The sequence below is a fragment of the Diceros bicornis genome, chromosome 24, assembly GCF_020826845.1.
Source record: "Diceros bicornis minor isolate mBicDic1 chromosome 24, mDicBic1.mat.cur, whole genome shotgun sequence".
NCBI lineage: Eukaryota > Metazoa > Chordata > Mammalia > Perissodactyla > Rhinocerotidae > Diceros > Diceros bicornis.
In genome coordinates this window covers 28,236,875-28,252,800 of record NC_080763.1, presented here as the reverse complement: position 1 = coordinate 28,252,800, position 15,926 = coordinate 28,236,875, and the positions used below count along the sequence as shown (strand labels likewise).

Here is a 15,926-nt window from a genome sequence, read left to right as displayed (position 1 = left end):
TAAATACCAAAGAGTGCAGTTGCTGGATAGTGTGGTAAGAGTATGTTTAGTTTTGTAAGAATCTTCCAAACTGTCTTCCAAAGTCGCTATATCATTTTTCATTCCCACCGCAATGAATTAGAGTTCCTGTTGTTCCCCATCCTTGTCAGCATATGCTGTTGTCAGTGTTCTGGATTTTGGACATTCTAATAGGTTTGTAGTGGTATCTTGTTGTTTTAATTTGCATTTTCCTGGTAACATATGATGTGGAGCATCTTTTTGTATGCTTATTTGCCATCTGTCTAATCTTCTTTGGTGAGATTTTTTTTTTTTTTTGTGAGGAAGATCAGCTCTGAGCTAACATCCATGCCAATCCTCCTCTTTTTTGCTGAGGAAGACTGGCCTTGGGCTAACATCCGTACCCATCTTCCTCTACTTTATGTGGGACGCCGCCGCAGCATGGCCTGACAAGTGGTGCATCGGTGCGTGCCTGGGATCCGAACCTGGGCCACCAGCAGTGGAGTGTGCGCACTTAACCACTACACCACAGGGCCGGCCCTGAGGTGAGATATTTGTTAAGCAAAGTCTTTGAACTATTTTTTAGTCAGGTTTTCTTATTTTGAGTTTTAAGAGTCTTTTGTATAAGACTCTTATATCCAAGAGTCTTAAGACTCTTGGGTAATAGGTTTTTATCAAATATGTCTTTGCAAATAATTTCTCACAGTCTGTGGATTGTCTTTTTATTTTCTTGACAATGTCTTTCTTAGAGCTGAAATTTTTAATTTTAATGAAGTCCAGCTTATCAGTTCTTTCTTTTATGGATTGTGACTTTGGTGTTGTATTTAAAAAGTTATTGACAAACTCAAGGTTATCCAGATTTTCTCCTATCTTCTAAGAGTTTTATAGTTTTGCATTTACATTTAGGTCTGTCATCCATTTTGAATTAATTTTTGTGAAAGGTGCAAGATCTTTGTCTAGATTCATCTTTTGCATGTGGGTGTCAAGTTGTTCCAGCACCATTTGTTGAAAAACTGTCTTTTCTCCATTGTGTTGCCTTTGCTCCTTTGTCAAAGATCAGTTGACTATTTTTATGTTGGTCTGTTTCTGAGCCCTATATTTTGTTCCATTGATGTATTTATTTTTTTGCCAGCACCACAGCGTTTTGATTACTGTAGCTTTGTAGTAAGTCTTGAAGTTGAATAGTGTCAGTCGTCCAACTTTGTTCTTCTCCTTCAATATTACTTTGACTATTCTAGATCCTCAGCCTCTCCTAATAACTTTAGAATCAGTTTATTGGGCCGGCCCCTTGGCTTAGCGGTTAAGTGCGGGCACTCTGCTGCTGGCGGCCAGGGTTCGGATCCCGGGCGCACACCGACACACCGCTTCTCTGGCCATGCTGAGGCCGCGTCCCCCATACAGCAACTAGAAGGATGTGCAACTATGACATACAACTATCTACTGGGGCTTTGGGGGAAAAATAAATAAATAAATAAAATTATAGAATCAGTTTATTGATATCCACAAAATAACTTGGAGGGATTTTGATTGGGATTGCATTTATAGATTAGGTTGGGAAGAACTGATATTTTGACCTCGAGTCTTCCTATCCATGAACATGCAATATCTCTCCAATTATTTCATTCATCTTTGATTTCTTTTGTCAGAGTTTAATAGTTTTTTTCATATAGATTTTGTTAGATTTATACCTAAGTATTTCATTTTTTTGGATGCTAATGTAGATGGCATTATGTTTTTAATTTCAAATTTCACTTGTTTGTTGCTGATATTTGCATCAAATTTTAATGTCTTCTCTGCTTTGTTTTTTAAACCCATTTCAATTGTCAGACCTGCTTATCTCCGAGGGCTTTCTCTTAGAAAGAGCCAGCAAAGCCAGTAGTGGATTTTTTTCCAGCTTCCTATTTCTATATGTAAATATGTGTGTGTGTGTATACTTGTCCTTGCACTTAAATTTGAAATACCTCTATGTTTTTCACTTTCTCTTATCCCAATTTTCAGTATATACAAATAGTTAAAATTAAGATCCTGTCTTTTCTGTTATCTGGATAATGGTGGCAAAAATTGATCACATCTCAGAAGTGGTCATGAACCATATGACTGGCTTTTTCTTATGTGGATTAGGAACGCTTTGTGTTTGAGAATTGTTAGAATACTTTTCAAGTGGAGGTGTTGATTTAGGTTGTGGAATTTAATAACTCTGGATTTATTTCTTTTTGAAAGTTCAGGGCTAACAGAAATGGTGATATTGAGATTTTATTATGGTTTCTAATAGACTAGTCCAGACTGTTCAGCTTGTAAATTATTTCAATAATGAGGCTTCCTACTCAAATGCCTAAATTATTGGAGAAACTCTTGTAAGCATTTGATACACTATCAAATTCAGGGAAGGTAAATATTTCCCCACATTCCCCACACATAACTCAATATGTTGTCTGAGTTAGAATTTCCACATTGCCAGAAAATCTTCACTGGATGGCAAATTCTGACATACCTATTCCAATATATTTGCATGCCACTAAGTTTGCTTAAGTTTTATGTGATGTTATAATTTGAATATATTTTGACATCAAATATTTTAAAATTTATTTCTGAGAGTAAAATCGTAAGGTATTAGATTATTCATTAAATTTTCATAAAGGTGCGCATAGGAACTCTCATTTTGTTTCATAAAAGACTCTGGTACATTTGTTATATGTTTGTTGCCTCGTAAAATCTAGTTATTTTTGGTGTAAGTCTTTGAGGACTAGAAGAATCTCACTTTTCTTAACTACTTACCAGGTTTTAAAAAAATCTGCAAGTTCTCTTATCAATGTGGTAATAATGGACTTCATCTTCTTTTAACAATTGTAGAGTTTTCATCTTTATAGAATACTAGTATTACTAAAAAAATTCTACATAAGAAATCACAATCATTGTCACACTCTGGCTGCTGTTTGTTCCTCCACCCACTGCAACATGATTTTCACTGCGCTTCTAAAGTTGACTTTGCTTAGTTTGCTAGTGGTCTCCTCCGTCAAATTCAAAGCCATCTTGCCATTACTTATCTTACTTGACCCCTGTTTATTTCCTCTTCCTTCTCAGAACTCTTCCACTGACTTCAGTGCTCCTACATTTTCCTGGTTCTTCTGCCTCAGTTGTTTTCATTGTTTGCATATGAATCTTTTTATTTACAGTTTGTCTTTTAAATGATGGTGTTGTCTTGAATCTTATGGCTTTTCCCACTTAGTACTTCTCCCTAGGGGTTATTATTTAATCTTATACGTTAGCTATCATCTGTAAGTGATGACCCCTACATCGAGCTCCACTCACTTTCCTAACCTTCAGTCCTCCAGTTGGAGTAGCTCATTGGACATCTCTGTATGCTCTTCACAGAATGCTCAGTCAACACTTTACAACTGAATTCATCCTTTCCTCAAAACCTGTTTTTATTTCCTCTCTCAATTGATGGCATCATCCTTTATCCAGATATCCAAGCCTAAAATACAAAGAACATCCGAAATTATTTCTTATTCTCTCCATCTAATTTGTCCCAATATCCTCTCTATTTATAGATCCTGATATTTCTTGAATTCACCCCATCCTCTTTTTATTCCCACTACCCCAGCTTAGCCATGTCTCATCTCATCCGTACTACCCTCTTTTTTTTTTTTAAATGTTTATTTATTTATTTGTTTTTCCCAAAGCCCCAGTAGGTAGTTGTATGTCATAGTTGCACATCCTTCTAGTTGCTGTATGTGGGACGTGGCCTCAGCATGGCCGGAGAAGCGGTGTGTTGGTGCGCGCCCGGGATCCGAACCCGGGCCGCCAGCAGCGGAGCACGCACACTTAACCGCCAAGCCATGGGGCTGGCCCTGTATTACTCTCTTAACTTGTCTTATTCTAGTTCCTCTGTAATCTCTCTTCTATACTGCTACTAAAAGTTCCCTTCTAAGACACAAACCATTCATGTTGCTCTCTTGATTATACCTCTCATTATAATTTATTGAGTTCTTATTACATACAAGGCATTATGCTACTTATTTTACATTGTCTCCTTTACTTCTTACAACTGCTTTATGAGAAGGGTACTGTTCTTGTTTCTGTTTTAATGATTAAAAAAAAAAAAGACTGAAGAGCAAAGAGATTAAATACCTTGCCTAAGGTCATGTTTATGGGAAGTTGCAGACCCAAATCTTTTTCTCCCCAAACTTGAGCCCTTAACTCTTATCCTATACTGACCCATCAGTTTGTAACAAGCATTCTTCAAAATGGAGCATATGAGACACTCCTCTGGGTGTGGGAGGAGAGTGTTTGTAACACTATTTATATTTTATATGTTATGTTTTAAGTATTTTAATTTTGAGAAATGTTTCATTATATGTGTATATATGTGTTATATCTATATATTTATGTGTATCCATACTAATATTTTATATGTAACTATATTATGAAATATACCAAAATATTATGTCTCCATATCAAATATAATTCATGTTTCATAAAATATACATCTATGTATATGTATTTATACACATATTCATATGTATTAATATCTCCATATTTTATATAAGATATAGTCGTACTGTTTTATACATATATATACTAATGTATATGTTATGAAACATATCTATATCTATATATAGATAGATATACACTATGGAGATATATGTTATATACACATGCATATGTATATTTATAAAATAAAAAATATATATTTATAAAAATGAATGAATACATATATTTATAAAAGGAATAAATACATTTACACATAAACAGATATGTGTATTTTCAGGTTGGAGACCTAGCAGGGGTGAGCAAAGTATGGCCCATGGGCCAAATACAGACTTTTGTAAATAAACTTTATTGGATTACAGGTACTCCCGTTCATTTATGCACTGTCTAGGTTACTTTTTGCAGTACAATGACAGAGTTGAGTAGTTGTGACGGACATCATATGGCTAAAATATTTACTATCTGAACCTTTACAGAAAATGTTTGCTAACTCCTGGTCTGTAGGATAATCTCTAAGCTCCCTAGCAATGCATAAACTCTCTGATGACTCTCCCTCTTCCTTCCCTCATGTGTGTTAGCTGTGTGAACTACTGTGTGTGCAGTTACCTGAATGGTGAATCCAATTTTGTACTCCTGTGCTTTATGCTGTTTCCTTTCCCTAAAATATCACCCCAACTCCTTCTCCTTTGCTCGGTGAAATTTTGTATCCATTCTTTAAATCTAACTTAGTTCCCAATTCTTCCTACCTCACTTTCTCACCAAGATAGAGTTCATCACTGTATCTGTAATATCCTATAATATCCATTATACAGAAATATCTGTATAGTATCCATCAGTGCTCTTATCATGCTATTAAAATGCTGCTGTATCTTTCACCCAAGATGTACAATTTTGAACATTTTGATATTTCTAAAGTTGGCATGTGTCTTATGAATGATCTATAAATTTGATTTGGTCTTATTTCCTTCCTTCCTTCTTTTCTTTTCTGGAAAGAAAAGAAAGGACACTGCTGGAAAAACAGTAGTTTTAAATTGATAGTATCTATTCCAATTTTTGATGCCCTAGATTCAAGGAACTACTTTGTTTATATGTCTTCTTTTTATTCTTGAAGTGCAAACTCATAGAGAAAGGGTTTTTGTATTATTTATCTTTGAAGAAGATGGTATTACAGTGCCCTTCGCATCATAGACAAAGTATTTCATGTTGAGTTAAATACTAAGTTAATTTATATTGTTCAGTGATGTAATTTCAGGTAGTCATCACCAGAATTAATAGGTTAGTGGTCATACACAATCAGAGATTTGATAGCATCATTTGTTTATGTTGCAAGAAAAGCATTTCATTGTGTGAACTTCATTAACTTTAGTTGGAGTAGCTTAGTTGAAAATTCTCTCAGTATTTTTGTTTTTGAGTTTGGTAGTAACATCGAGATTTAAGGAAAGTTAAAGAAAAAAATGTGTAGGATTTTCCTGAAATAAGTTTTAATATCAAAATGGAATAATGTGATAACACGGTAATGTATATATTTTAGAAAACTGTGTGAGACTTGAAACAATAGACTAGCAAATTGTGAAAAGTCTGTTCAGTGACAGTGTTAATAAGTGAATTATGGTAGCTGGAATATTAAAACATCAAGGCTTTGTACCCTTTGAAAGTACATTCTCCTGTGCATAAAAGAACAACCAAAAGCTTTACATTTTCTCTTTCAAGGGGTTGAGCGGGAAAAAGAGGATCTGGAGAAGCAGATGTCCGATTTGAGAGTGCAGCTGAACTTCAGTGCCGTGGCGTCTGAGTTAGAGGAGGTGAAGCGGTGCATGGAGCGAAGAGACAAGGAGAAAGCACGTTTGGCAGCACAAGTAGAGGTGACTTTGCTATTTTTAAGCCGTATTGAAAGGGCTTTCATTTTGTCTCATAGAATTGCTTAATGAAATTTTAATATAAAGATTGTAATATTTTATGAACTCTAGTTTGAGTATAGATAATATAAATTGTATAGATGACTAATTATATATAGAAATTTCCATGGATTCATTTCTCTTTCATTTGGACCTCAAAGCCAGGAATCCATGCAACTTGGAAATGTTTTTGTTCTAGTAGCAATTGAACCCTTCCTACAGACAGAAGAGACCTTTCTTCTCTGAAGGGACAGTGAATTAGCATTGATTTTGGGGGTGAAACTGGCAGAAGGTATAGCCAAAAGGTATTACTGATATTTCTTCTTTGGAACCATAAAGGTTTTCAAATCTCTAGCTGCTCTGCATGTGGTCGAGTTGTGATGCCTCCGTTAATTTAGAGTTGTGTAGTAATCATGAATGACGTGGTAACTGTGAATGAAGTGTGTAACTAGGCAGCTACCATTTCCTGCCCGCCTTTTATCTAGCACAGATGGGTTAATTATGAGAAAATATGAAAAATCAAAGGAAAGAACTTCATAAAAAGGAAATGGCTTAATTCTAATTATAATGATGCAAATTAGATCAAGCATAGATGACACATTTGGAAATAGATATGTATCAGTCCTCTGTATCTGTTTTTATTAGTGAAGTTATGTTCTAATTGTAATAAGTTGCCACATTTGAAGAATCTCCTAAATTATAACGAAAGGTAGAATATTGGTGTTAAAAGCATCTAACTTTATATATAATCCAAAGGAAATATTTAATGTTACTGCAGCCTGAGTTTCTCTTTCATCTTGTCAGCGTGTCAACAGAAAATGTATTTTAGATTTAGTTCAAGATTCAGATTGTAAAGATAATGAAATATTGGCATACTCTTTACAAAGCCCTCTGCATGTTTAATAAATACTTATCAGAAATGTTCTCAGAATATTGTAAATATAGGACTTTTAAATTTTGCTTCATGGGTATTATTTTAGCCCTTGATCCTGCTGACAAAAGTGCTAAAATATGATTATTTTGCCAAAGGTAAGTATTTAAAAAAACTATGCTAATAAATATCAAAGGTAGAAAAATCCCTTTGCCAGGCTGTTTATAACCACATGTCGGTTTGTCCTCCTCCTCCACCCCACCCCTTCCTTCCTTCCCATTGTTTCTTTTCATTTACCACTTGTGGAATAAATTGAAAAAATTTGTCAAATACACAGGCATTGAAAAAATTACTTATAATAATCTAGTAATGCTCACATTCAAAGATCCTGGCTTTCCCCTTGTCCTAACTTAATAGTTCTTTTACATTTTCACACGGGTTAGGGGAGGAGTTGGAATTCTCTTGAGTTAATTTGAATTGGTTGTATAGGTTTGGATGTGAAAGACAATTGGAGAGAGAGGTTGAACATTTACTCACATGTCAAATACTTAATGACTGTCTATTACATTCCAGGCACAGTTCTAGGGGCTGGCAATATAGCAATGAATAAAAACCTGGCAGGTTTCCCTGTTCCTATGCAGATGACATTCTAAAATTGATGCAGAAAGTTTTTTGAGTTTGTCTCAAGTCTAATTCATATTTCTTTTGGACGATGAAAGATTTTTTTCCAGTTGCCGTTGAAAAAGATATCACAAAAAGACATTCATCCTGGAAGAAATTACCATTGACCAATTTTTGTTTTTCTGATTTTCTTTTTTTTTTTTTGTGAGGCAAATTGGCCCTGAGCTAACATCTGTTGCCAATCTTCCTCTTTTTGCTGAAGAAGATTAGCCCTGAGCTAACATCTGTGTCAGTCTTCCTCTGTTTTGTATATGGGATGCCGCCACAGCATGGCTTGATGAGCAGTATGTAGGTCCATGCCTGGGATCCAAATCTGCAAACACCAGGCTGCCAAAGCAGAGTGTGGGAACTTAAGCACTATGCCACTGGGCTGGCCCCAGGTTTTCTTATTTTTAACAGCAAAGTAACTTAATTAAATTTATATCAGTTGTTTTAGATTTAGTGGTACTTCTGATTGTGGCTTGTTTATTTTTCATACTTTGTGGAGGCCCTTTGAATATCTTTATTCCCAAGCTATTCTCAAAATGTTACTTAGTGTGGACTTTGTGAGAGATATAGGTCATGGATCACTCAGTTATAACCTCTAACAGTTGGGAATTTTATTGAAATTTAATTGAAAAGCATTTAGCCTCTGCTTTATTTTTATAAAATATTAGGTAGTATGGAGTGTTGCCTTATACATTCTATAAAAATGGAGATTAGTCTTCTTTAGTTGCTTTTTAGAGACCAAATATAAATATAAATGAATGTTCAAACCAAGAACATTTGTTATGGTTTGTTCAGTCATTAATATCTTTCTCTTTAGCTTCAACTTTCTAACATCTCTCCTACAGAACCTCATGCACAGTCTTGTCAAATGACTCATTTTTTCCTTAAACTTCCGTAGTCATTTCCATCTTTTTTGTCTTTGTTCCAGTTGTTCATGGTGTCTGTAATGTCCTCTTTTTGTGGAAATCCTAAACCATTTCCTCCCTGGAGCCCTCTTGGATTATATCAGTTGGAAGTGATAATCCTTCCTTCTGAACCATCCCTTTGCCCACATCACTAAGGTTCTTATGGCACCTTTTTCACACTGTCTTAAAGTAATCTGGGTATATTTCTTTAAAATTTCAAAGTGGGTTGAAGTAAAGGAGGAAAGGGGCTGCAGACGAAAGCTGCCCTGTCACCAAGGCAAATCCGACCTTGATGTCCTTACCTTGGTGAAGGCATCATGTTTCAAGGTCTTGTCCTCACATCTGGAAGCTTAGGTTTTCTGTGTCCTACAGTTAATGTGACTCAGGAGACTGGCTCATACTAACAATGAAACTTATAGGAGAGTGGTATATAAAAGAGTGCCAATTCGTTGATTTACCCTGTGGGAGTCCTATAGAGATATTTAAATGCTATTCTCCTATGCAGGGCACCAGTCTCCTAATTTTGTATGCCTAGGTTTTGGGAAGCTGAATTAGTAACCCAAAAATTGCTTGGTGCACACAGAATCAGAGGATAATGGTGTCTAAAGGACTGTTTGTTCACGGCTATGGTAAGGCTCTCCCACCCTGCACGTCTCTTTAACAGAGTCCTTGTAACCAGAGATTCTCTTTACTTCAGCAGATTGTGTCTTTATTCCTGGAGTGTATTGAACTAGCTTCTTTTGTCTTTCTAACAATCTTCTCCTCTGCTTCCTCTCTGATGCTCAACTTTCTGTTTACATTTTCTTCTGATATGTTGCTGTGCACAGATTTGGCTCTGGGCCATTCACCGGGATGCATTGATGTTATAATTCCAACTTGTGGCATTCTGGGAGCCACTTATGAATTAAAGACTTATATCCTTCTCAGATCATAAAGGAGTACAGGTTAAGAACCAGGTCTTAGCTCTGTATCCCTTTGTACCCCCGACAATGTCTTACCCATATTAGACACTCAATTAATATTTGTTGACTGAAATAATATATTGTAGAACATTTTTATGATTTTTTTTTTTTTTTTTGAGGAAGACCAGCCCTGAGCTCACATCCGATGCCAATCCTCCTCTTTTTTGCTGAGGAAGACTGGCCCTAGGCTAACATCCGTGCCCATCTTCCTCTACTTTATATGGGACGTCGCCACAGCATGGCTTGACAAGCGGTGCATCAGTGGACGACTGGGATCCTAACCTGTGAACCCTGGGCCGCTGCAGCGGAGCACGCGCACTTAACCATTTGCGCCGCTGGGCCGGCCCCATGATTTTTTTTAAAGCTAACTTTTGTTGTCCAGTCATTCCTTAAAAGCACATTAATTTCTGGAAGAGTTGTCAGTATTCAAGGGGACCTTTGCTCTTTCTCACTAATTGCATTTGTTTTTGTTGATCCAGAATATATATTTTAAGCAGTTGTTTTACACTGGGGAAAGCCAGTGAAAATAGCTTATAAAAAACCCAAAGGGAAGCTATATTTGAGTTTGCATAATTTACCTTTCAAATTGTACCTAAGACCTTAAATCTGTATATGCATAGAAAATAACTAAGTGCATTTTTCTCTTCTTTCTAAACTTGAGTTGAACCTCATTAACCTTGATAGGCTATTTGTATTCATAAGAATTCCAAGCATCCTTGATCAATGATTCCCCCTGATTTAATCTCAGCCTCCATCTTCCATCAACTTACTCTTCTTGGAAAAAAAAAATTTGACTTTTAAATTCATTGAAGAACTTCAAAGAAAGAAAAAAACAAGGTGCTGTACATAATTTAGATTAAATGCTGAAGGTGGTAATTGAGTGACAACTGACATGATTATTCATTAGCAGAAACTTGGAACTGTAATGCCAGAATTTACTTTTAAAAAAAGAGAAGGTAGTGGAGAACAGGAATGATAATCAATAATAACTTTTTTTTGATGGTTAGTCCAGTAGAAGCAGAAGGAAAATTGTTCCTTTTACTATGCTTTTGGGATAAACTCTTGATTCTTACTTTTCTTATATAAAGCTAGCGACTTTGCTATGCAATAATGCTCTCTTCAATACTACTTTTAAACCCTTCTTAGAGACCTGTGGTCTTAGAGATCTTAATTACCCTGGCTGTAATTTCCTATTGTACTTCTTTTTTTTGTCTTAATAGTTTCTTCTTTATCCAAGTCTATGTTGTAAAATAAAGTATTATCTGAGTACTAATTTTTAATACACAGATTAGATTATAAAGAAAACGGATATTGGCAGCAAAACTTTATAATGGTAAAATGTTAGACTATAGGTTGCTCTTCCTTAGAGAAGAGTAACAAATTAGGCAAACTTTTGGCAATCTTGATTAAAGAAGAACAGTTTCTGCCTTTGTTATTTGTAGTCTAGCTTGCTGCAGAACAAACCTCCTACTGAGAAAAACTAGAAAAGACATATTTTTAAAAATCTGTTTGAAGTTATCAGGGAGTTATCTGGGCAAGAGGACAGGAGGGGTCAAGTATTCTGTTGAGAGGAGCGTAGAGGGATGGGTCTGACAATTGGCACCACTTTGCCCCTCCAGTGTCTTCTGGATCACAAACTGAGCAGAGCTTAGGCCCATGAAGAGGCAGAGCCCTGGTACACATCCCACACTTTTAGTTGGGCTACCCAAAGGGCTGAACCTAGGACAATGGGTGAACTGAAAAGAGAAAGAAAGGTATCTGTTTGGAAAGGAATCAATAATACTCTCTTTATTCCCAATTGATGAAAATCCGACACAATCTACAGATAAATTGTTAACATTAACAAAATGTGTGTGTTTCGGCTAAGACAACAATTAAAACCAAATATCAAAGTGAACTTTGATCAGACATTTAAAGCTAAATTAAAAACAAAAAAGCAATGAGTCATGTTCATTTGCGAAACATATTGTCTCCCAAAACATATTCTTCTAAGTATTTCATTTTATTGAGAACCAAAATGTTTTTTGCACTCTTAAGTAAAATTTATGCAATTTATTTTTAAAATTAAAAAGAGAGAATATATATAATTAACATTAGCCACAAGAAAGGGGCTCTACCTGTAGATACAAAGGAGAAGAAAAATTACGACGAGTACCAAGTCATTATATTGATATGAATTAGTGTTTGCTCTAGGTTAGCATTGTGCAGGAGCACTTTCAGCAATGATGGAGGTGTTTTATATCTGTGCTGTCCAATATCGGCTAGCCATATGTACCTATTGAGCACTTGAAATGAGCACTGAATTTTTAATATTACTTAATTTTACTTTAAACATAGGTAGAACTTAACAAATGGCAATATGATTGGATGGTGTGAAATTGGGTTAGGAGCCATGTCTTGGATTCTCATTGGTATTAGAAAGCACGCTGATTTTACTTTGTGTGAATGTGGTGTGGCTATATGGGGGGTAGGTGTTCTTGGACTTTATGGGGGAGCTGATTAAAGAAACATTCCTTAAAGCCATCTGTTTCTATGTCTACTGGAGTCAAAAAAGGGATTATTAATATTTTTCTTTTTTTAAAATGTGGTAAAATACACATAACATAGAATTTACTATCTTAACCATGTTTCAGTGTACATTTCAGTGGTATTAAATGTTTTCACATTGTTGTGCAACCATCACTATCATCTATCCCCATAACTCTTCATCTTGTAAAACAAAACTATACCTATGGAATAACGACTTCCCATTCTCCTCTCCCCTCAGCCCCCTGCAACCACCATTCTCTTTTTTGTCTCTGTGTTTTTGACTACTCTAGGTACCTCATATAAGTCGACTCATACAGTATTTGTCTTTTTGCGACTGGTTTATTCCACTTAGCATAATGTCCTCAAGGTTCATCCATGTTGTAGCATATTCCAAAATTTCCTTCCTTTTGTAAGGCTGAATAATATTCCATTGTTTGTATATACCACATTTTGCTTATCCATCCATCAGTTAATGGACACTTGGGTTGCTTCCATGTTTTAGCTATTGTGAATAATGCTGCTATGAACTTGGGTGTACAAATATGTCTTCAAGACCTTCCTTCCAATTCTTTTGGATACATACCCAGAAGTGGAATTGCTGGATCATATGTTAATTCTGTGTTTAATCTTTTGAGGAACCACCATACTGTTTTCCACAGAGGCTGTACCATTTTATATTACCACGAGTGGTGCACAAGGGTTCCAATTTCTCCACATGCTTGTTAACACTTGTTATTTTCTGTTTTTAATTTTTTTACAGTAGCCATCCTAATGGACGTGAGGTAGCATCTCAAGGGATCATTATTTTTGTTTGAAACAATATTTACTTCAAAAAAAGAAAATAAGGCTCTCTTATCTCATTTACCCTTCCTTAGCTTCCCTTTTCTCTTCCTGTCTAAAATAAAAAATAGAAAAATTGATTTCTCCCAAGAATACAAGGTTATTGTATCATGTAAGATAATATGTCTGATGTGTTTCAAATAAACCATAATGCTCTATAATGATGTAAAGCAATAATATTGTGCTAGGTTATGTTTAGTTTCTCCTCCTCACTATATGTCATGTAATTAGAAATAAAATAATATTTCTTTGGTTGAACTATGTAATTTATCTTAGTCCTCTCAGCTGCCACATCAGTCTTGGTAAGACACAGGTGTGCGTCTTTTATTGATACCTGCTTTAGCCTATTGCATTTCATAGCAAATGTGTAACCACAGGTTGTTCTGCCTCAATCAAAACCAGTCCCAAATACCAATCTCCTTAAAGCAGAATAGTTTTATCCTACTTATATTCAAATTTTCTCCTCCCAAAGTGCCTACTTTAGTTTAACATCAGAGTTGCAGGGTGAAAGTTATCTGTCTAATAGAGTGTGAGAAAAATTAAGAAAACACAAATGTACTTTGAGATATGTGTGCCAGGGTCAGAATTTCCCTAGTGTGTTGCTGGGGCCTAGATGTTAATTATATGCCCCCTTGTGTTTTAAGTTAAACACTCTGAAGAAATGTGTATTTAAAATATTCTGTGTAGTGAACATCATGGCTAATGAAACAGAAGTTAATATTTTATTTCTTCACAAAGAGATGAAGGTATTTAATTAATTTAACATTATTTTCTGTACTTTGCTTAAGCTTAGTATCATGTTTCATTAAAAAGTGCAAGGAAACTGTAGCCGTATGAAGCAGATATGTTCTCATAGGATTTGTGGAGAAATAATTATTTTTAATCACTGAGAAAGACTGAGGAAGCTATTATTTGGAATTAATGTCCTTTGTGTATCTCTGCTTCATTTGGCAAAAAGAAAATGATAATGGTATATGTGGTCAAAATTAGTGTGATAGAAAAGACAGAAGGTTATATTTTTAAAGGAAGAATATTTGTGACGTAGTTACTACAATGGCCCCTGATGTTTTATGTGGCTCATCCCTAACTCGTTCAGGGTTTGAATCAGTTTTTAAAGATTATTAATATATGTTTTGCTTGAGTTAAAAAAAATTAACTCATAGATCTTAAGTATATATTCTAATTTCAACCAATCATGACTTTAGAAAAAAGTTTTAAATAGTATGATCCCGATGATGGCCTGATTTAGTTGCAGGTAGGTGTATTTCAGGGCAACCACAACTTGTTTTGATTGATTTGAGTTCTTTATTCAAAGAGACTTGCCTTAGTTCTCTTGACTGTGGGAAATTGATTAGTTGTTCTCTCAGTATCAGTTCATAAAACACCTAAATTATACCAAAATGAATGAGTTCATCAAGACATGCAAGAATATGTCAAACTAATTTCCCGATAGAGGTGAGGTATGGCTTAATTGAGAATCCTAGAATTTCAGGTGAAATCCTATTAAATCTGTTAGTTCTTTTGTTTACCCAGTAAAGGCAAAACTTTATAACATCAGTTAGGGTTTAGTGTGGGAAATAGAACTGCTCTAGGTATTTTATGCAATAGTTGTTTATAATATTGGCTGACGTGGCCCTGCCTAGGCTTCTAATGGGGAGATTCGCTGCAAAACAAAATAAATTATGTCTCTATGACCTTGCTTGCCAGCAGCTAAAAGCCAAATTGGCAGGTATATGCTCCCCACCTCACTTCCACATTCTAAATCTCTCTACATTGTATCTAATTTGCCCCCCAAACCTAGCTCAAGGGAGCGCTGAGCATCATACAGCTTCCATGGAATAGGAGGTGGGTATAGGGGCTGACTGTGATTGAGTCATACTCAACAGTGCCAGTAATCAGGTTTTCTTTTAGTTGAGAAACATATTGCCTTGTATTTTTCATAGCCCTTGAGCCCAGTCTTGTGTCCATAGTCGGCTCTCAGAGAAAGCTAGTTGAATTCATGTTAATCCTAATATTACATTTACAAATACATATCCATGCATTAGCAGTGTTATAGTCAATCAGTAGTTTCTTTGCAGGGATTTTTCTTTTTTTTTTAGGAAAACTTCCTGTCCATTTTAGTTCCGTTAAAACTAAATCATCTATAAAAGCAATTAACTGGTCACATGGAAACTAAAATGTTCTAACATGCTGGAAAAGAGTTTAATTTCAATGAATACAAAAAATATAAATAAAATTTTAGTATTTTTTCCTGTAGTTGAGTTAGTCATCTTCCTCACTGGAGTATTTGCATCTCATTTTGGATCTAATGTCCCTGTTTTCTTCAGTTGGTATGTCATCTTGTCCCTGCTTTAAGGAAGTCATATTGTGGGCTGGAATTAGGCTAATCTTTGTTCACAGAATCAGTATTAACGATAATTAATTGACTTCTGTCTTAAATGCTGTTCTACCTGAGGCTTGTTTGCTGTTGGTTAGCTTGACTGTCCCTGTGTTTGACCTTGTAAGAGCCAGGCTTTATATGCCTGTGCTCTGAACATCATTTTTGTTTCAGTGTATCATTTTGATACCTTCAGACAGTTGCTGCTTTTCACTATACTGGATTTCTAGAAACTGTGTTGGAAAACAGACCATTCTATTGTGGTTGTGTGTTTTTGTATGAGAGATATTGTAATTAAGAATTGTGTTTCCAACCAAGGATTTTTAACCAAAGCACTTATGCTTAAAATGAACTTGTCGTCAATGCCAAGATATAAAAAACTCTTAGTCT

General features: G+C 35.4%; 1 protein-coding gene across 10 annotated transcripts in view; it reads left to right on the top strand.

The window, feature by feature from the left end:
- The window catches only part of CEP128 (centrosomal protein 128), a 393,976-nt gene that overhangs the window by 86,701 nt on the left and 291,349 nt on the right, over positions 1–15,926 (top strand). For all 10 annotated transcript variants that reach the window (XM_058567480.1, XM_058567475.1, XM_058567474.1 and 7 more), the window contains one exon: positions 6,199–6,350. In XM_058567480.1, coding sequence (XP_058423463.1) covers positions 6,199–6,350 — 152 coding nt within the window. The remainder of the gene's footprint in view (positions 1–6,198; positions 6,351–15,926) is intronic.